The sequence below is a fragment of the Lynx canadensis genome, chromosome B3 (genome assembly GCF_007474595.2).
Source record: "Lynx canadensis isolate LIC74 chromosome B3, mLynCan4.pri.v2, whole genome shotgun sequence".
NCBI lineage: Eukaryota > Metazoa > Chordata > Mammalia > Carnivora > Felidae > Lynx > Lynx canadensis.
Window position 1 is genome coordinate 51,411,816 of NC_044308.2, and position 23,346 is coordinate 51,435,161.

General features: G+C 36.4%; 1 protein-coding gene across 5 annotated transcripts in view; it reads left to right on the forward strand.

The window, feature by feature from the left end:
- Positions 1-23,346, forward strand: part of FAM214A (family with sequence similarity 214 member A) — an 88,869-nt gene that overhangs the window by 38,095 nt on the left and 27,428 nt on the right. For all 5 annotated transcript variants that reach the window (XR_003969442.1, XM_030318153.1, XM_030318151.1 and 2 more), the window contains exons 3-4: positions 22,040-22,224; positions 23,124-23,326. Coding sequence is in view for 4 of the 5 variants with exons in the window: in XM_030318153.1 (XP_030174013.1) it covers positions 22,040-22,224; positions 23,124-23,326 (388 nt within the window). In the remaining variant the exon portion in view is untranslated. The remainder of the gene's footprint in view (positions 1-22,039; positions 22,225-23,123; positions 23,327-23,346) is intronic.

The window sequence follows — 23,346 nt, forward strand, 5'->3', positions numbered from 1 at the left end:
AGTTGAAGTCAGATGCTTAACCAACTAAACCACCCAGGCGCTCTTAGACTCTTGAAAATTTCTGAGACACTTGAGCTTATTAAGTATCAGTAGAACTAGGTTTTATATGATAGTGTTTATTGTATGCCAGACACTGTGTTCAACATAACATACTGTTACCTCATGAAATTGGTGGTGCTATGAGATAGATATTACCTCCAGTTTTCAGGAGGTTACTAGCAGGTAGTAACTAGCAGCAGAACCCGGACTCAAATTATCTGTTAATCATAAAACTATAAATATCCAGTCTTTGCACCCCATTATTGCACTATAAATTTACTTTAACCAATCATTATTAAACATATTTTAATGGAAGTAGTTTTTACTTTGATTAGAAATAAATAAGCATTGGGGCACCTGGGTGGCTCAGTTGGTTAAGCATCTGACTTCGGCTCAGGTCATGTTCTCACAGTCCATGAGTTCGAGCCCCGCGTTGGGCTCTGTGCTGACAGCTCAGAGCCTGGAGCCTGCTTCAGATTCTGTGTCTCCCTCTCTCTCTGACCCTCCCCCATTCATGCTCTGTGTCTCTCTGTCTCAAAAATAAATAAACATTAAAAAATAAATAAATAAGCATAAAGTATGAATGCAGTTTATATGAATACCTGCACTATAGCTATGTCTTTCCCCCCCTTCATTTAAGAAGTTTGTTGGATATAGGCACCAGGGTGGCTCAGTCAGTTGAGTGTCCAACTGGTTAGGGTGGTGATCTCATGGTCCATGGGTTCGAACCCCACATCGGGCTCTGTGCTGACATCTCAGAGCCTGGAGCCTGCTGCAAATTCTGTGTCTCCATCTCTCTCTGACTCTCCCCTGCTCTCACACACACTCTCTCTCTCTCAAAAATAAATAAACATTAAAACAATGAAAAAAAAAAAAAAAGGAAGGGGCGCCTGGGTTGCTTAAAGTGTCTGACTTCGGCTCAGGTCATGATCTCACAGTTGGTGGGTTCGAGCCTCACATTGGGCTTGATGCTGACAACTCAGAGCCTGGAACTTGCTTTGGATTCTGTGACTCCCTCTATTTCTCTCTCTCTCTCTCTCTCTCTCTCTCTCTCTGCCTCTCCCCTGCTCACATTTGTGCTCTCTCTCAAAAATAAACATTAAAAAAATTTGTTTTAATTTTTAAAAACTTAAAAATCCACACTTTGTTGGGTAAATGATTTCATTCTTCAAGGTTGGTTTGCTTTTCAGAAGGGGCTGAGAAAGCATTCAATTAGCTCATTTAGAAAGAACGGGATTCTCTTCCGTGTAGGCTCCATGCTCTCAGCACGATGTGAAGCCGGATCCCATGAACCATGCGTGACCTGAGTCAAAATCAAGAGTCAGACGCTTAAGCAACTGAGCCACTCAGGCACCCCTCAAGCTATTTTCTATAGATAAGTCCTTTTATAAACAGAAATCCAACAGGCATTGAATTAATATTTCCCAGACTGCTGTATTTACAGACTGCTGAAAGCCATCATTGTACAATATAGTCTACTGCTCATTAGGGACTCTTACTCTGGCATGGTCTCAAAATGTAGAATTTAATATATAGAGATATTACTAGTGTAATCCAGGGGAATGTTGTTCAAAAAACATAGCATCAGAGGTTATATGAGAGACAAGGTTATTGTCCGTAGACTTTGAGAATGTCAGTTATTATAAGAATGGTTTTCCCTCACTTAACAATTTTTTTACTTGTGATGCAAATCCAATAATGAATAATGTCACAGAGACAGCATTTCTCCCTTCTTCCATTAACCTGTTTTCTCCAGGCCCTGAGGACTTCTAAACTATGTTAATTTAAGTTTGTACAGAAGGCTTTTTTTTTTTTTTTTTTTTTTTTTTGGTTCTAGAACAGTAAAGACTCTTGAGCTTCGATACTTTTTATTTTTGGTTGTGAAGTTCCCCTCTATGATTTTTGGTTTTTTTTCTTCATAATTCATGCTTCCTGAGGGAACATCTTAAGTATAATTTTAAGATAAGTGAATATATTATTTTCATTATTGATTTTTATTTTTTAACTGCAAAATTAAAAAAAATATTTTGGGGGCATTTTATAAAAGGTAAATTTTTTTAATTAGTAACTTTATTTGTTTAGAACAGCTTTCATTTCACAGCAAAACTGAGCACAAAGTACAGCGTTCCCATATATGCCATGTCCCCACAGATGTACAACTTCCCCCACTATCCATGCCACCCATGCCACAGTGGTACATTTATTACAATCATTGAACCTGTGTTGACATATCACCACCACACAAAGTCCATATACATTAGAGTTCACTGTTGGTGAATAAAGATATATATTTTTTTCTGGCATTTTATAGGAGGTAAATATTTTTGAACATGGTTATTTTAACTAAAAATAAGTAATATACATTGAAAAATGGTATGCTTTTTGGCAATCCTTGTCCAGATGCTTTTTTGCTCTTAAAAATTTTCTTTTGCACTCATGGGGCATTCTAAAGTAAAAAATGGCATTTCTTTGAGGGATTTATTTTACACGGTTATCTATCAAATCAAATCAAAACAATTTTTTATAAGCCTTCTCAACCTGATAAAGGACGTCTATGAAAATTCTATACTTAACATCACACTTAATGGTAAAATATTGAACACTTCTTGCTAAGATCAGAAAGAAGGCATGCACTCTAGCCACTTCTATACTGCATTGTATACCTAGCCATTGCCATAAGGTAAGAAAAAGAAATTGGCATTAAAAACTGGAAAGAAGGAAGCAAAATTCTATTTGCATTGACATACTTTTTTCTATATTTTATATAGAAAACCCTAATATAAAGCATATAGGAATGAATGAGCTAAGCTCTGTCTTCAAGAAGTTCAGTGGCTAGTAGCTTTAATACCAATACATATCATAAATATCTGCCTGAGGAAGTAAGGAGCTTTCACCTGTGCCTCTGTTATATGATTTTTAAACTTATTCTTAAGTAATAAGAATTTGGGCTTTAAATTGTAAGTAATGGAACCATTATGGAGATTTAAGCCATTTGTAGCCATTTAAGCCAAATATAATCACATTTATATTTTACTCTTGGTCCTTTTAATATAGGCAGCATTTATATTTTAGATAGGATTCTAACAAGGGGGATGGGGCTAGATGGGAAGGGTAAGAGACTAGTTGCAGGAAGACTCATCACAGAGCTATTGTAATTATTCATGCAAGAGATCATGGCCTTAGTAGTTTTGGCACAGGTCATAAAGTGAGGAAGAAAGTGGCTGGAGCTATTTAGGAAGTATAATTTATAGGACTGAATTACCAAGTTTTTGGCTTGGGCAATTGAGCATGGATAATGTAAGACTATATAGAGAACTCAAGAAGGAAGAACAAATTTGTCATTGGAAGAACATGGTAGGAGGGAGTAGGATATAATGTTGTACTTAGTGAATTCTAAATGGATTTATCATTATTTTTATTTTCATTTTCCCTTTATTCCTGTTTTCTGTCTTAATTTTCTCCTCTTGTTCCCACCTTGACTTCATTAAATAGTCATGCCATAGAACAAAAGGGGTCTTTTCCCCCCTTTTGAGTAAGAGCAATCTAAGAATTCAGTGTTTGACATGTGTCACTTCTGATCATCATGGCGTTTATGTACAGTGCTTACATAGTTATTATAATTGTTAGGGAGTCACAGTACTACTCACTTTTTCCCCTTCTGAGTTCCAACTAGAAGTATGTATACATGATTGATAGTAGAATAAGAAAGTGTCACTTTATTAAATTGGGCATGCACCCTGTAATCCCCCAAGTGCAAGGTTTCTGGAAACCCATTTATGCCTGGTGTTTTCACTCCCTCTTTTATTAATTAGGAACATGTAGGCTGTAGGGGACAAGCTTCATCTTGCCTTATCCAGGAATCTAGAGCTGAGTACAAGACTACCTCCTTTGAGTTTCAAGAAGAAACAGGAAATAGGGAGCCAAATTCCTGGCTGTTAGTTTTTGTGTGTTAGTCTGCTTCAGCTGCCATAACAAAATGTCATAGACTAGGTGGCTTAATCAACAGGAAATCCATTTTCTCACAGTTATGAAGGCTGGGTAGTCCAAGGTCAAGGTGCCAGCTGATTTGGGTTTTGGTAAGTGTTTCCTGACTTGCAGCCAGATGTCATCTGTGTGCCCACATGGTCTTTCCTGGGTCCATGTGCCTGGAGAAAGAGGTATCTCTTCTTTCTATAAGGCCACCATTCCTGTTGGATTAGGGCCTTACCCAAATGACTTCATTTAACCTTAATTAAAGCCCTCCCCAAGCCCTATTTCCAAATATAGTCACATTGGGGGTTAGGACTTCAGTGTATGAGTTTTAAGGGGACACAATTGAGTCCATAGCACTTGGTAACCTCTCTTCAGGGGTTGTTCAATGGCTTAAAATCACACCATTCATTTGGTTTCCAAATAATTAAGAGATTTTCCCAATATCTTTCTCTTACTGGTTTCTAATTTAATTCCATTGTAGCTAGAGAATACACTTTGCTTGATTTAAATCCTTTTAAATTTATTGAGACTTGTTTTATGGCCCGGAATGTGGTCAGTTTATCTTGGTAAATGTTTTTGGCTACCTAGTAAAAATGTATATTCTGCTTTTGTTGAAGGGAGTGTTCTGTAAATGACAGGTCAAGTTGTACTGTTCAAATTTTTTTATATTCTTTCTGATTTTCTGTTACTTGCTCTATTGATTATTGAAAAGAGAGTGTTGAAATTTCCAAATATAACTGTGAATGTGTCTCTTTCTACTTACAATTCTTTCAGTTTTTACTTTATACATTTTGGAGCTATTTTATTAGGTTCATAAATGTTTAGGGCTGTTACTCTTTCTTGATGGATTGGCTTCATTAACGTTATGAAATAACCATCATTATCCCTTGCAATATCATTTGCCCTAGAATCTATTTCATCTGATATTAATATAGCCACTCTGTTTTCTTTTAATTAATGTTAGGATGTGTATCTTTGTCTAATCTTTAACTTTTAGCCTATTTGTGTCTTTATATTCAAAATGAGTTTTTAAGGGGCGCCTGGGTAGCTCAGTGAGTTAAGCATCCGACTTCGACTCAGGTCATGATCTCACAGTTCGTGAGCTCAAGCCCCGCATCAGGCTCTGTGCGGACAGCTCAGAACTTGGAGCCTGCTTCGGATTCTTTGTCTCCCTCTCTGTCTCTTCCCCTCCCTCACTCATGCTCTGTCTCTCTCACTCTCTCAAAATAAATAAACATTAAAAAAATTTTTTTTACAAAACAAAATGAGTTTTTTATAGGTCATATATAGTTGTCTTTTTTTAAAATCCAATCTCAGTCTTTTTAATTAGACCACTCACATTGAAGGTTATTGTTGATATGGATGGGGTTAAATCTACCATCTTACTATTTACTTTCCATTTGCTCCTTTTTGTTCCTCTTTGTTCTTTTTTCTTTTTTTTGTCATCTTTTGGATTTTTTTAAAATTCCAGTTTATCTCCTTTGTTAACTTATTAATTATAATTAGTTTTGTGGTGGGTTTTTTTCTTTGTTTTTGATTTTGATTCTTTGTTTTGTTTTTGTTGTTTTTTGGTATTTTACTAGTTATTTTAAGGTATGTGATAATCATCTTTAATTTGTCAAAGTTTACCTTTAAGCACATTATACCACTTTTTGTACAGTATAAAACCCTACAGTGATATCATTCCATTTCACCCTCTTCTGGCCTTTATACTGTTGTTATGTTGCATTTTACTTTTACCTTGTTATAAACCACACTCTAATTTTCCTTTAAGTAGTCAATTCTGTTTAAAAGTGGTTTGAAAATCATTTTATATCTACATATGTAATTATGATTTCCTGTGCTATTTGTGTAGATCTGCATTTCCAAATGGTATCATTTTCCTTCTGACAGAGAACTTGATTTAACGTTTTTTTTTGGTAGTGCAGGTCTGTTGTTGATTAATTTTTTCACCTTTCTGAAGCATTCTGCTTTTTTTTTTTTTAAGGATTCTAGGTTGACAGGTTTTTTTCTTACAGTACTTTTCTTGTTCTCCAGAGCTCTCCTTTTGTGTGCTACTCTTTCCTGTCTGTTGGTTCCCCCTGTGACTCTAGCCACCTTGACTTCCCTTCCCCCTAATTCCTTTGTCCTCCATTCAGGGAGACTGTTACTCTCTGTCTGGCTTCCCCTTCCCTACACTTCAGCTCTGAAACTTATTCAAGACAGTATGGATGGGCAGTTGTAGGGCTCACCTGCTGATTTCCCTGTCAGAGAACACCGTCCTTCACTGTCTCTTGTCTAGTGTCTGAAAATAGTTGTTTTGTGTATTTTGTGTGATTTAAGATGTGTGGGTTAATCAGGTCCCTTTTACTCCATTATGACTGGAAATAGCCCAATGACTGCCAAAGTCAAACCAGTCAGACTACCCACCTCACCTGCCTTGTGGAAGAATTCATAAAATGGGATTAGCCTTTTCCCCTTCTAAAGTCCCCCCCCCCCACCCCAGAAAGAAAAGGCTTGTGGTAAAGTCCCACTCTCCCTGTGTACAGAGACCCCTCCTGAGTAAAAGGAAGAAGTTCCTTTCTTCCCTAACACTTATTACCATTTTATAAATGAAGAAATTAAATAACATGTCTGAACTTGCCTAGGATTGGGCTCACTGGATCTTATTGCTGTCTTTGTTAAAATGGTAAAATTTTGAATTTCAAATTCTACAGTGAATATTTTACCCTTTGCAGTTATGAAATAGTTACTAAAGGTCACTTTTGTTTTCAAATCTTTACATGAATTTTAATTTTTACTTTGGCCATCAGTTATGTTTAATTTCATTTCTGAAGATAGGAAGATTTTATGTTTTGTTGAATCAAATACATTATGAAGGAAGTACCCCATAAAATCAATAATTTCTTGATTAATATTCTGGTCCTTTATATGAAAACTTCACTAGATGTGTCTTCTGACTGTAAGGAGCAATGAATGCATGTATAGTGGGTTTTTAAATACTTGTCAGTTAATACTGAATGCTTTTTAAGGTTAAATAATAACTGGTATCTAATCTCATAATTCCTGCCATAGCAAGATATGCCAAAATCAAGGGTAGAGTCTTTTTTTTTTTTTTTCTCAGAAATTTATCAAAGAATAGATTTATTCCAACTTGCCTACACTCAGTATTTGAATTTACATCTACTTGATCATAAAGCTTATTTTTTTCTCCCAGGTAGGCCACAGTTACAGAACTATTACAGTGCTATAGAAAAGTATCAAATTTCAGTATTTCGGGTTTAAAATGAGTTATAATTTTGGCATCTTATTGAACCCTTAGCAGAATTAGTCTTTAAGATCATTTGTGTAAAACCAGTAGAAGAAATGAATATGAGTAATACAATTATCAAACAGTAAATCATCTCTTAGATACCAGAGAAATAATTATGAGAACTACTTGCTTAAGTTTTGGTCACTATTTTATGCTTATTAAACTGAAGCACCATACCTTTTGAGCACTATTATAAACGAAAATACACATTGAATTGGTCTTTCTACTTTATAAAATGTTTTTAATCAGTGGATATAAGCTAATTTCTTATAATTAAGGGAACATTACTTAAGAAATACTAACATGGTCCTTAGCTAGATATAGTATTGATTTTGATAATTAGCTTCTTCACAGTGTAGAATTTAGTAATTAGATCCACAAATTTTTTTTAAATGTTTATTTTTTTAATTTTTTTTTTTCAACGTTTATTTATTTTTGGGACAGAGAGAGACAGAGCATGAACGGGGGAGGGGCAGAGAGAGAGGGAGACACAGAATCGGAAAACAGGCTCCAGGCTCTGAGCCATCAGCCCAGAGCCTGACGCGGGGCTCAAACTCACGGACCGCGAGATCGTGACCTGGCTGAAGTCGGACGCTTAACCGACTGCGCCACCCAGGCGCCCCAAATGTTTATTTTTGAGACAGTGCAAGTGGGGTAGGAGCCGGGGGTGGGGTGGGACAGAGGATCTGAAGTGGGCTCCACACCAACAGCAGAGAGCCCAATGTGGGTCTTGAAACCATGAACCAGGAGACCATAACCTGAGCCAAAGTCAGATGATCAACCGACTGAGCCACACAGTATATACATATATACACCCGTGTATATGTACATGTACATGTATATGTATATATGTATACGTTTATGATCATTTTCATGTCTGATCAGTTTCAGAGTCTGCTTGTACCCCAGCACGTACTTTCCACTTTTCATAATGAGTTGGAGCCTAGAGTTGATCGACTCCAGTGACTTTTTCATCTTGTTTGTGGCCACCATCTTCCTGCCTTAGGTGTGGAAAGGCCCCAACCAAAAGCAGCCGCCAAGAAGGCTTGGAGAGAGAAAAAGTTCATAAATATTTTTGAATGCCTTTTATATGCAGTCATAGTCCCTGTGTATTGAGGCTATGTCAGTCAACAGACCTGACCAAAATCCCTGCCATTGTAGAATTTACAGGGAGCAGACAAATAGTGACAATATAAATAACTAAATCATATAGTTTGTAAGGGGAATCACTTGGCTAATAGACGTGATTTAAGTTATGTAACAAACAAAAAAGAGTCCATGACTTGTAGTAGACTACATCACAAGATGCCAACAACGTACCCTAAGGAAGCAAGTGGTAGTTGTAGTACAGACTAAGTCTATTGTATATTTAGTGACATTTACTTACCCCAAAAGTATATACTGTGCTAATGTGAAAGCAAAGGGCTGCTTATTCAATTTCAAAAGAAAATACTATGAGCCATGCAATTACTTGTATCAGCATTGTATTTTAGAGCATTTTAGTTACTTGTCCAACCAAGGAAATCTCTGAACTTTTCATTAATAGTATCTTTCAGTTGTGTTCAATGCAAAATAAGACTTGCCTGAAAGCTTGATTCTTACATGAAAAAAAGTAAAATTTATTCTAGAAATAATATATATGGCAAATTAGGCTTAGATGTTTGTCCTATTACTTGAATTTATCAGCTTTGGATACTACCAAAAGTTAAACAATATTGTAAATTGAGTATTTTTTCTTTCTTTTATATTGTGATTCTTCACCTTAATATTTTCATCAAATCCCAAAATCCCAAAGTCGGCAGGGTTTTTTAGAGGTGGTATAGTCTGACGTTAGCCGGAGAAACCTAGAACAAAAGAGGTTCATAATGGAGAGTGTAGACCTCATGAATCCCACCTAGATCATACTGTCTCACAGTGCAGCATTCTCAGATGTCGGTTTTCCATATGCATGCTGAAATTTTTAGTTTATTTTTGTCACGTTTCTAAAAGAATATAGTAAGTTGTTTAAGTTATGGAGCACATCATCAACACAAAGATTATGTGCATTGTAATTTCTCATTCAGTGGCTACCAAAAGCATTATCAGTCCCTTGTGTGGAGACTCCTGTATGCCTTGCCTCCACCAATCACACTCGAAATATCCACTGTTTTAAATTTAGTGTTAATTATTTCCTTGTACTTCATTATACTTTTACCACATATGTATGGGATCATCAAGTATGTTGTTTGATTTTGCTTGTTTTTTAAACATTTATGTAAATAGAATCATCCTACTTATAGTCTTCTATAACCTGTGTGTACCTATCAGTTTTTCTTATATTTATGTCCACTGTTGTATTGTGTCCCATTATATGAATATACCACAATTTACCCATTTTATAGATAGACATTTGTTATTGTTTTCATGACTTTTGTTATTACAGACAGTGTTTCTTTGAATATTCTCATATTGGTCTCCTAGTGAATGGGCAGAAAATTTTCTCTGAGTTACATACCTACATACCTACCTAACTATTTGAGTTGTAGGGCATGCACTTCTTGGCTAGATAATGCCAGGTTATTTTTCAAAATGATTGTACTATGGTATACTTTTACTAGCAGTATATGAGTATTTCAGATGCTCTACACATTTACCAACACTTATTTAGTCAGACTAATTTTTCCCCCTTAAATCTGTTGATTTTGAAATGGTATGTCCCTGTGGATTTAATTTGTATTCTTTGATGATTAGGGAAGCTCAGCATCATATGTTCATTAGCTTCTCAGAGTTCTTAGGTAAAATATTCCAGATGTTTATCTTTGGTTGGTTATTTAGGTTGCAGATTTTTGCTCCCGGTTTTGGGCTTGTTTTCAGTCTCTGTGGTGCCTTTGGGTGTAGCACTTTGCTCCCTTTCCACAAGTACTTCTTATAGCCTACCATTTAATAAAGACAATTGTTGCACTCAATGACCCACTTGGACCACATAGTTTAAAACAATTCTTTTAAGGGTGCTTGTGTGGCTCAGTCACTTAAGTGACCGACTTCAGCTCAGGTCATGATCTTATGGTCCATAAATTCAAGCCCCATGTCAGGCTTCCTGTTGTCCCTGCTGTCAGCTACTTCCCTTCGCCTCTGTCTCCTTCTCTCTCTGTCCACCTGCCCACCACCACCCTCAAAAATAAATAAACATTAAAAAAAACTAATTCTTTTAGAAGTTTGGGGCTCCTTTTATAGAGGTGCTAGTAGAACATGTGTGAGGAAACAGGAAGAACTACTTTGGAATGTTTGAAAGATGGAAGTTTGGGGAAAGAATCTGAGAAACAATTAGGAAACAAAGTATTGGCTTTCCTTAGATTTCCACATCCTACCCCTTATTTATTCAACTTCCTCTAGCTCTACTTTTACTGTTTTCTTTATTCTTCCTTTTATATTTTCTCCTTTATTTTCCTGCTGTTTATTGTTTCTCCTTCATTTATTTTGTTTACCTTTTTCTTTTCCTCCTCTTTTCTCTGTATTTTGATTCCAAATATTAACTATTTTTAATATATTAAATACAATTTCTTGTCAGAGTGGTTTCCATACAACACCCAGTTTTCATCCCAACAGGTGCCCTCCTCAATGCCCCAAATCTTAACTATTTATTCTTTTCTGATTGTTTTCTTTTTCAAATTAAAAAAAAATTTTTAACATTTATTTTTTGAGAGAGAGAGAGAGGGAGGGAGGGAGGGAGGGAGAATGAGAACAGGGGAGGGGCGGAGAGAGAGAGAGAGAGGGAGACACAGAATCTGGAGTTCAGGCTCCAGACTCTGAGCTGTCAGCACAGAGCCCGGATGTGGGGCTTGAACTCATGAACCGTGGGATCATGACCTAAGCCAAAGTTGGATGTTCAACCAATTGAGCCACCTAGGTGCCCCCATAAGTCCTCAGATTTCTAACATTTTTCACATCTAAGAGATCTTGGTTTGAGGCCTCACTTTGCCATTATATTGCCATGTGTGTCTGAGCAATTACTTTACCTCTCCGAAGTCCAGTTTCCTCATGTACAAATTAATGAAAATACATGCTCTCGAAGGTTCTTTTGAGTTTAATTTGTGACTTGTGTACAAAAGCCAAGACTTGGTCTTAAAAAAAAAAAAAAAAAGCAAAACCATTTATCCCTTGTCTTTTTTCCCACAGAAGCTGCTTAGTTTTCTTTGACGATAAAGGGACCAAGCTCAGTTTTAATTAACTCTTAAGTGTTTTTTAATGCACAAAATAGAACATTGAAACACTTTATTTTTAAGCAGATATGATTGTACAGTTTTGCCAAGCATTATAAGAATAATGTTTCAAGACGCCTGGGGAGCAGTCCATTAAGCATCTGACTCTTGATTTTGGCTCAGGTCATGATCTCACAGTTTGTGAGATCGGTTTGGGAGATGGAGCCTCATGTCAGGCTCTGGACTGACAGTGGGGAGCCTGCTTGGGATTCTCTCACTCTCTCTTTCTGCCCATCCTGCACGCACACACGCACAAACTCTCTCAAAATAAATAAACATTAAAAAACATAATTTTTTAAGTGGGATATCCTCTTGCTTTTTCTGGAAGTACATAATCTAGACCTTTCCATAATATCTAAATTGAAAGAGCTTTAAAGAGTCCAAATTCATTTAATACCAAGAATCCCTGAAGATACGTCTGTCGGAGGAGCTTTAAAGAATCCATGCCTTGATCTGGAAGGTTAGACTTGAAGTCATTTTTGTGTGAAATGAAAAATAAGTATGAGATTCTATAATTGGGAGTTAAGGACTATTGGTAGTGGCAAGCAGGTTTTTAAAGATAATTCTCTAGTTACTGATAATATGTGTGTGACTTGGGGCAAATGATTTTACAGAATTAGTTTTCACATCTTTAAAATGAGAGGAAGACCTGTGTCATTGCGTTTATGTTTACCTTAAATTTAACAAACAATTCCATAGTGATCGCTCTGTGTCAGATAATATTCTGGAAATTTTACAAATAATAACTCAATCCTTGTAACTACCTTCTGAAGGTTGATATTATTATTTTCCCCATTTAATAGAAAAACTGAGGCAGGGCACCTGGGTGGCTCAGTGGATTAAGCATCTGACTCTTGGTTTCAGCTCAGGTCATGTTCTCCTGGCTTCATGAGTTCAAGCCCCTCTGCCAGTGCAGAGCCTGCTTGGGATTCTCTGTCTCCCTCTCTCTTCCCCTCCCCCACTCGTGCTATCTCTCTCAAATAAAGTTAAAAGAAAAAGAGAAAAGAAAAACTGATACAAAGGGAGGTTGTATAATTTGCACAAAGCCAAAGAACTAACAAGTAGTAGAACTGGTTGTCTCAGAGTTCATGCTCTTAACTATTACTTTGCGCTACATCATGAAAATTAAAAGGAAGAAGCACTTGATAAAATACTTCACAACTCAAGAAGATGATGATCATCTTTGTGTAATTGGATGTTTGGATTAAGTGACAATTAAAATTTATAGCCAGTTTTTGAAAAGGTAGATTACTATAAAAACATACATATGACTTAGTTTTCTGGATGACACTTCAGAATATTACAATGCTTTAATTATAATTTTGCACTTTGGTAGTTATTGTATTATGTAGATGTACAACAAAAATATTTGGTTGAATTCACACCCATATTTGGTTGAATTCATGAGTTCTAGCTCCACCTCAGGCTCTCTGTTGACAGCTCAGAGCCTGGAGCCTGCTTAGGATTCTGTCTTTCTCTCTCTCTCTCTGCTCCTCCCTCACTCACACTCTGTCTCTGTCTCTGAAAAATAAATAAACATTAAAAAAATTTTTTTAAATCAATAGAAATCTCCTGGAATGACTTGATAAAAGATAAAAAAAAAGAGGCTAATAAAACAGGCTAACAACATTTATGAACCATTCCACCAATCTGGTGATGCCTTAAGAAGTGAGAAACTTGAGGGGCAGGGGCACATGGGTGGCTCAGTTGGTTAAGTGTCTGTCTTCGGCTCAGGTCATGACCTAGCAGTTTGTGGGTTTAAGCCCCACATGGACTCTGTGCTGACAGGCTCAGAGCCTGGAGCCTGTTTCAGATTCTGTGTCTCCCTCTCTCTCTCTCTCTGCCCCTCCCCTGCTCGTGCTCTGTCTCTCTTGCTCTCAAAAATAAATAAAACATTAAAAAAATTTTTTTAAAGAAAACTTGTCTTTGTGCCTTATTTTCTTCATCTGGAAGTAAGGTACGCTCCCTTACAATTTTTGCCTGAAACAGAACCATGAAACACTTATCTTTGAGATTGGAACATAAAGATGAGAAACCAAAATTTTTTCAGTGTATATAGAATTTAACCCATTGAGATACATATCCATGAAATATTAAAAATATTGTTATAAAGAAATGGATGGGCTGAGTTACCTATGGAACTGTTAATATAGTGCTTAGTTTTTCTTGAAGTGATGGTTGATTTGCACTGATCTATCCTTTCTTTTTTCATGTTCACATTTGTGGTAAGTGCCCCAAGTTTGAGCAAAGGTTGCCTGAAGTTAGCAGTACAGCCTGTTTATGGAACACAGTGAAACTTACCCATGTGGAGGTGAAATTCATGACCTTAGGACTGTGAGCCAGCACCCTGAAGTAACCATTCATAGCCTACATGGCTTACCTAAGTTCTGGGGAAGAGTATAATGTCAGTGAAAGATGAGTGTGGAAATGAGTTAGGAAAGGGCTCTTTTGTGAGGAAAAAAAAATAGGGAATCAAGAAACTTTTCAGAAAGCTCAGAATTGTTGGAAAGGAGAAGAATCAGCCATGTTTAATAGATGAAAAAGAACAAGGAGTGGCACAAGCATGGAATAGGTCACAGTTTGGCTGGAACAGAGAGAATATGGGGGGAGCAGTAAAAGAGATGAAGAAGCAAAGGTGGAGAAAGTTAAGACTCCAAAGGTGGAGTCTAAAGCAGGGTCACCTCAGTGTGTATCCAAGATGCAGCATTCACATCAGAACCTGGCAGTGCACAGCCAAGTGTAGTGTGGTCCTGGCCCTAATGTCAGAGTTTACATTAAATCAGAGGGCAGTTAGGGAGCCAGTAAAACAAACCGAAAACTTAGAATGAAGAGGAATGTGATGAAATGGCTCTTCAGGAATATTAATTGCATTCAAGTGCAAAGTGAGTAAGAAGAGGCTTAGAGTCCTAGACCATAGCTAGGAGACTGTTGTAGTAATTCAGGCATAAAATAGTAAGAGCCTAACTTAGGTTAACTGTCTTGAGGTAAAAAAAAAAAAAAAGTTTAAATCAAAGAAAAATTTTAAAGTAAGATTAGTAAGATTTAGTGGCTGGATTTCAGGACCATAAAGAGGGAGAATCTCCTACCCTTGTCTCATAGACTTAGAAGGGAACTTCTTTTATTCTCATTTTGAGATTTGAAGACCATTTTGAGTGATGATGATGTGTATTTAATACTTACCTTGTTTTTATAGAAAGGGCTGTTGTAATACATGAATGGTCATTTTTCTCGGGACTCAGAAAGTAGACTTTTGTATTTATCATCTATACTCTTCAGAATAATTGACAATGTATGTCATATCTGCCTAGTCTTCCATCACTGTCTACTGAGATCACTATTGTCATTCATGGTCACCAGTGACTTGCTTATTGTCAAATCCAGTGGTCACATCTTTGTTTACATTTTATTAAACCTCACTGGTATTTGAAACCATTGGCTCTGCCCTTGAAACATTTTTTTTTCCTTGTGCTTCTGTGATACAATATACTTGACAGCTCCTTTTGCTGGTTCATCATCCTCTCTCAGATCACTACTTGGTGGAGTGCCTCCAGGCTCTGTCATGAGTTCCCAACATATTCCTTTAGGTAGCTCTTGATTGTGAATACTCTCCAATTGCCAATGATTCCCTAAGCTATATCCCTAACCCTGGACAACTACAGTAGCCTCCTAACTAGTATACCTACTTTGGTTTTTATTCCTATTATCAACATAGCAGCCAAGGTGATCAGTTTAAGATGTAAATCAGGGTTGCCTGGATGTCTCAGTCAGTTAAGTTTATACCTCTTGACTTCAGCTCTGTCACCTCTGTGCTAACAGTACGGAGCCTGCTTGGGATTCTCTTTCTCTCTCTCTCTCTCTCTCTCTCTCTCTCTCTCTCTGCCCCTCCCCTGCTTGCACATTAGCTCTATCACTCTCAAAAATAAAGTTTTTTTTAAAAATAAATCAGATCAAGCCATTTCTCTAATTAAAACCTCCAAAGGCTTCCCATTGAATTTATGACAAAATTTCAACTCTTTCCTCGAGAGCTTCAAAATCATCCTGTATAATCTAGTCCCTCACCACCATTCTGATCTTCATCTTCCTTTTCTTCTTGCTGCCTTTCCAGCCTCACTTACCTGGGACATTACCCATTCATTCTCACCTTAGACCCTTTGCTCAGAATGCTCTTTCCCCTAATTTCTGAATAGCTAGCTCCTTGCTCAGATCTCAGCTTAAATGTTGCCTACTCAGAAAAGCCTTCTCTGAACACTTGATATAAACATTCACAATAAGCATTCTCATTTCACTCTTTTTACACTTACAGCATAGCACTTCACACCATCTGATATTTGTCTTTAAAAAAATTTTTTTAATGTTTATTTTATTTTGAGAGAGAGAGAGGGAGACAGTGTATGAGTGGGGGAAGGGCAGAGAGAAGGAGACACAGAATCCAAAGTAGGCTCCAGGCTCTGAACTGTCAGCCCAGAGCCTGATGCGGGTCTCAACCCCAAGAACCATGAGATCATGACCTGAGCTGAAGGTGGAGGCTTAACTGACTAAGCCACCCAGGTACCCCACTATCTGCTATTTTTCTTATTAATTTGTTCTTGTTTTTCTCCACCACCACTAGAATATAAGTTCCAAGTCCCAGTGTTTAGGAAAGTGCCTGGCACACAGGAGGTATATAATAGTATGTATATAATAAATAATTGTTGAATAAATGGAGTCTTAATACCAATATACTGGTTATGCCAACAGAGAATCCAGTTCTTTGAGAATAATCTTTTCCACTAATTCTTAACACCCATTCTCAGTTCCCTACATATATGTTTCTCATATTGTTAGTATAAGACTCTAGATCTCACTTAATTTTTAAAATTTTATTTTTAAAAAGCAAAAAAAGCATTTTAAACTGCTAAGTTATTTCAACCTATGCTGTTACCTGTGTTTGTCTTCACGAATTCCTATATTAAATAACTAAACTACAGCCTACTAAGTAGGAGTTCTATAAGACAGTGGCTAAAATGTATGACACTAGGTAATGCTTTTATTTACATGTTATTTTTCAATTAAAAGGCCTTATCATTTATCTAATACCAATCAGAGAACAGTAGTTTATTTAAAATTTAGCTTATGTGTTTGTATGTTAGCTTTATGAAAGGGCTGATCATATTTTATTATATATACATCTTTCTGTGTACATGGCACATGTGATTGTGGCACAAACACATGATCATAACACTCTTTCTTTTGAAACACTATGTTTTCAATTTCAAGATATTTTATAAATATCTTTCCTTGTCAAAAGTAGACCTATATCATTATTTTAGATATAACTATACCACAGTATATCAACCAGTCCTGTATTATTGGACATTTACGTTTATTCCATTTTTTAAATTGGTATAAACATTTAAATAAATATCCTTTAATATTCAGCTCAGTGTATGTGTTATTTTATAGAAAGAGGATTTTGATTCATATTACCAGATTGTCCTTTATGAAGTTGAAAGGACCTTATTGTTAGAGAAACTTTTTTTTTTTTTTTTTTTTTTTTTTTTTTTTAGCAACCCCCAGGTTATTCTCCTGCTTGTCTTGTCATTGTCTTCCATGTCATTAGAAGTGTGGAATTTTCTGCTACCTTGCCAGGCTTTAGAAGTAAAGTGAACCTTGAAGAGGGCACTTGTTGGGATGAGCACTGGGTGTTGTATGGAAGCCAATTTGACAATAAACTATATTTAAAATAAATTAAAAATACTAAAAAAAAAAAAAAAAAGTAAACTGAACCGCATATCTAGCAGCCCAGTGATGGGTAAGACCTTCTTCTCTCATTCGTTTTACACAGAGCTTTGAAGAAGCTCTGAGCTATCCTGGGAGTTTTTTCTGAATCACTCTATGATGAGAACTGGTTCAGAGGGGCTCCTGGGGCTCCTAAGAAGGAGGTAGTGGTTCTGGCTTCTCTCCTAGGGTTTTTTCTGTGCTGCTTCTGAAGAACAGATTCATAGACTCTCAGGGTTGAAAGAACTCTTGCTACCACTTAACTAGCTGAATACCTTCAATCACACCCCTGGGATGTGTCTCTCAGTCTGTCCTTGAATATCCCTGGTGATAAAGAATTTACTTCTACTGAGAGTTAGTCCATTTTATCTGTGGATCACTCTGATCAGAGTTTTCCCAGTTACCAAATTGTTCACCTCTTTTATTAAACAGAACAGATGGGGAACTGTATAAGAAATAGCTAAACTCCACAGCCAGAAGTGCATGCTACTACAAAAGCAGCCAGTCTGGTCATGGCTCTCAGTCAAACTGGTGTAAACCCAATCCTCATTGAGGTCTTGGAGGTAGAGGGATTCTAGAACTATGTTTTGATTCATTAATCTCCAGTCTCCAAAGATCTGTCCTTCATAGCCTGTGAAAACTTGTAACATCCTTTGTTTGCTTCAATGCTATGCTTTATATCAAATAATTTATTTCTTCTAAAATATGTAACTACTAGGTAAGTTTAACAGTCCATATTTGTCTAGATATGAAACACCTTTTGTTTTTATAAAGGTACATTGTTTTCAGAGGCCCTAAAATCATAACTTACTTCTAGAATAAGCTCAAAATATCAAGTTCTATTGAGTGAATTTTCTTTAGCATGACATAGTTCTCAGTTATTGTTCGTATTCCTTATGGTAGTCTCTGCTGTCTGGTGTTTTAGAGGTTGACATTATTAAAATTTTAACTATGTAACTTTTTCTAATGGCCACTGTGATTTAGTATTCTCATTTCTTAAAATTCAGACATCCTTACATTTTTCCTGACAGTTCCTAAAGGTTGTCATCATAAAGTCACATGCATTTAGGTAGTATTTTATTTTTCATAATGCTACAGTATAATCCATGCTATTCGTTGCAGTTCTGTTTTGTTTTGTTTTGTTTTGTTTTGTTTTTAATATGTGTTTTTGGGAGAGTACAGCGGAGGAGGGGCAGAGAGAGGGGACAGAGGATCCAAAGTGGGCTCTGCTGATAGGCTGACAGCAGTGCTGAGTGACAGCGGGGCTCGAACTCACTAACTGCAAGATCATGACCTGAGCCAAAGTCAGATGCTCAACCAACTGAGCCACCTAGATGTCCTGTAATTTTTATGTAATGGTTACATAGATAACTAATATATAACTACTGTCATCTCTAATCTTTGTTTTAAGTTTTTCATTTAAATATTTAACACTCTGGGGGTGCCTGGATGGCTTAGTCACTTGAGCATCTAACTCTTGATTTCAGCTTAGGTCATGATCTCATGGTTTGTGAGTTTGAGCCCCACATTGAGCTCTACACTGACAGCACTAAACCTGCTTGGGGTTCTCTCCCTTTCTCGCTGCCCCTCTCTTAAAATAAATAAATAAACTTTAAAAAAAGTTATTTTTGTAATAGTTTAGTTTTTATCACTTTAAACTTGATAATTCCTGGTGTGTAAGCCATTATTTGCTAGGGCTTTAGAGATAAATTATAGTTTTGCAGGCATAAGGATAACACTGTCATTCTCCCCACTCTTTCTGCCCTTCCCCCTTTCTTAATCTGACCTTGTAGGTTTTTTCTCAAGTATAGATTTTTTTTTTTTTTTTAAGTAGTAGCACATAAATGTAAGACTTATTGCTTAGGCTGTGGATCATCCTTGGTATTCACATGGAGTAGCTGACATCTTGGCATCATTCAGCATTCCAAAGATTAGGAGCCACTGCTCTGTCACAATTCTTAGTTTTCCAGGATTACCTGACAAACTCAGGGAAAGGAACAGGATGAGCCCAGAGAAATATCTCAGGAGCTGAAATCATGCCATGTAGCCCATGGCAAGCCTGAGGTAGCTTTGAAAACCCACAGAACCACCAGAGAAAGGGATTGAATGGAATCCTTTTTACATCTTTTGATTCTCCATGAAGGACACCAGGATTTAACTCAGTGAATCCCAAGGGACTACAGGAAACCTTTGATTTATAATCTAATTGATTTCTAGAGGAAAGTGGAAAGTTGAGATCACTCTCTTGTTTTTCTTGTCACATTATTATAAACTAGGGTTCTATCCCTGGAAACTACAGATCTTCCCTGACTTACAGCGGGGTTACATCCTGATAAGACATTTTCAACTTATGATAGGTTTAAGTGAAAAATGCATTTAACATTCCAAACCTAGCAAATGTCATAGCTTAGCCAAGCCTGCCTTGAATGTGCTTAGAACACTTACATTAGACTACAGATGGGCAAAATCATCTAACACAAAGCCTATTTTATAATAAAGTGTTGAATATGCCTGTAATTTATTGAACACTGTACTGGAAATGAGAGAAAGAGAATGGTTGTGGTGGTACAGATGGTTGTAAGTGTATTGGTGGTTTGCCCTCTCCATCATGTGGCAGACTGGGCCCTGGAGCTCACTGCAGCTGTGCAGCATCACGAGAGGACCCTACCATATTGCTGGTCTGGGACCAGATCAAAAGCCAAATCACTTTCACACCATCGTCAAGTCAAAAAATAGTAAGCTGATGAGGGGCTGTCTGTTCCAATATGTATTATTAATATATATGTTGCATATTATTATTTTACTTACATTTTTATAAACATATACTAAAGTATGTAATAACAGTTTTTATAGCTGCAATGAAAGAAAGCAGGCATGAGGTAGTAGTGGTTAAGGAACCAGATTCTGGAGCCAGACTGTAGATTCAAATTCCAACTTCATTCTTTACTGGCTGGGTAATCTTGGGCAAGTTACTTAACATCTCTATGCTTCAGTTACCTTTAAAATGGTAGTAACAGTTTCCGCCTTATAGAGCTGCTCTGAGGATAGAATGAATTAATGTGTAGAAAGTACTTAGAACTGGCAATGTCTGACATTGTTAGTAAGTGTTCACTGTTATTTTATATGTTGCACATGGTCATTTTAGGGAATATTTTCTGAATGGTCTTAAAATACCAACTCAATAAAGTTGGCTTTGAAGGCTGCTGCTTTTCCAGATAAGCCTTCCTGATGCTAGAAATGGGCATTCTTCGTCATTTCCTTCAAGGCTATTCATAATCTGGCTCCAGTCCTTTCTTTTGCACGCTTTCTCTATACAGATTCTCTACTCAAGTTGCACTTTCTCTCTCCTGGTTCTGCTCAATGCCTACCTCCTTTAAAAAAAAATTGTTTTCAGTATAGTTGTCCCACAATGTTACATTAGTTTCCTGTGTACAACATAATGATTCAGATTTTCTATGCTGTGCTCATAAGTGTAGCTACCATCTATCACTAAACAACGCTATTAGAATATCATTGACTATATTCCCTATGCTGTGCCTTTTATTCCCTTGACTTATTTATTCCATAACTGAAAGCCTGTATTTCCCACTCTCCTTCACAAATTTTGCCCATCTCCCAGCCCCCTTGCCTCTGACAACCAACAATTTGTTCTTTGTATTTATAGGTCTGACTCTTTTTGTGTATTTCAATGCCTACCTCTTTTGCAAAATTTTACCACTGTTATCTGAAAAACGTTGGAATGTATTAAATGCTGTAGTGTTCTATTTGTTTTGAAGATGATTTATGAATCACGAACCCTTTGAGACTAGGGTCTATGCCATAGTACAATTCTGTATCTCCTGTCACTTAATACAGTGTAGCAAGTACTTAAAGTATGTGTTATTTAATTGGATTACACAACAAATTGAATTTGTGTGTGTACATTTGCACTAGTGTTCAACTCGTGTAACAGGTTAACACTTTTGAAACTTAACTGTTTCACAAACTTGGAGCACTTGCGAGAAATTTAAAAATTACTACAAATAAGTGAGAACACCTGCGTATCAAATTGTTTGGAACTGCATAATAACAATAACAACAACAAAATTCACACTTTATATATTGTAATTTGGGCCTGCATCTGCTGCGATAATTATAACATTTCTCCTTTTGAAACTACTAATACTGTAAGGCATAGGCAGAGAAGGACTCCAGAGCTCTGAATGTCCATAGCACAGATGGGTTGTAAGAATAAGGAACTAGATAAGAAAGGGACAAAGGAGAGAAAGGGAGAAACATGTATTTGAATTTGCATCCTTAATATTTAATAATAGTAATAAAACAGCTAAACAATATGACATAATAAGACCTTTTAACCTTTTGGTTATTGGTGAAATTTTGGGTATAAAAACTGTTGCACTTGACATCTGAAAAATATAAGATATCTAAATATCTATAGGATTATAAATTTATTCCTAAATCTTAGACATTTTAACTGAAATTGACATAAAAATAATTTTATGCTATAATTTCAACCATCTTTGTCTTAACTGAAATTTGGAATTATCCATTCTCTCCTTACCTTGTATACCTTGTGAATCAAGAGTTTACTGTATTTTAATTGCCTGATTTTTACCCCCCTTTCACTCTTTGTTACTGAATATACTTGAATATAGATTGTGACATTAAGTATTTTAGGTGTAAACGGTGAGTTCTTAACAAGAATACATTAAATTAGAGACTCATTTTTTTTTTAAACCAGATACTCTAGATGAATATTTTGAATATGATGCAGAGGAGTTCTTGGTCTCTTTGGCCTTGTTAATAACAGAAGGACGAACACCTGAATGTTCTGTAAAAGGTCGCACAGAAAGTTTCCATTGCCCTCCAGCACAGTCCTGTTACCCAGTAACTTCCAAACATGAATGTAGTGACAAGCTGGCTCAGGTGAGAATTGTGTATTGAGTATATTTTCTTTTTCTTTCATATAAACTAGTTTAAATTCTGTGATCACTTTTGTTCCATGACAATTAAAATGTTCACACTTAAGTTTAAAATCACTTATAACTACAATAAAAAAAATCCTAATCTTGGACCATAGCTAATACCCCTAACTCTTAAGCGATGCTCTTAAAGTCACAGTAGGTACCTTTGCAGATCAGCATGCAGGGTGACAGCCAAAATCATACCTGCCTTCTTACTCGCCAGATTTAAGATAATTGTTGCTATTGATCTTGTGTTTATTTGGTAGAATTATTTTCATGATTATTTTCTTCAGATTAACCAATTTCCCTTTTATATTCCTTTCTTTTTTCCTACGGGAGGATACTTTTTGCTATCATAGTAGTATTTTTATATAATGTTAAAAATAGTTATTTTGATAGGTACTGTATAATTTGCTATAGGGATTTTCCCAACAGTTTCTTAAATGTAGTCCAAAATTTTACATTTTTAAAATCTTGTCTATTTTGAGCATTTAATGAAAATGAGATTTTAATATTTTGGTTTTTACTTAGAATGAATCTTTATTTTGTAACAATGACATAGTTACAAACTAGGCTGGGCCACCTCAAGGCCTGTCAGACGTGGTGTATGACAGTTATTTTTCCACAAAATAGAGCAGAAATATCCCCCTCCCCAAGAAACTTTGCATCATAAATGTTCAGTACTAATCCTTGTACTCTAGAACTCACTAGTGTTAATCCACTATTTAATGAGGAAATCTAAATAAGCCTAAACAAAGATCTATAGTTGACTCATTTCTCATATAGATGTCTATTTTAAACTGTAAATATAAAATGCCTTGGGTTATTGAGGTATTTCGCTTACATTCATTTTCTCTTAAGTGTCGCCAAGCCAGAAGAACTAGGTCTGAGGTCTTACTGTTGTGGAAGAATAACCTTCCAATCATGGTGGAAGTGATGTTACTCCCAGATTGCTGCTACAGTGATGATGGGCCCACCACAGATGGAATTGATCTCAATGATCCTGCAATTAAGCAAGATGCATTATTATTAGAAAGATGGATATTGGAGCCAGTTCCTCGACAGTAAGTTGTTGAACTGAGTT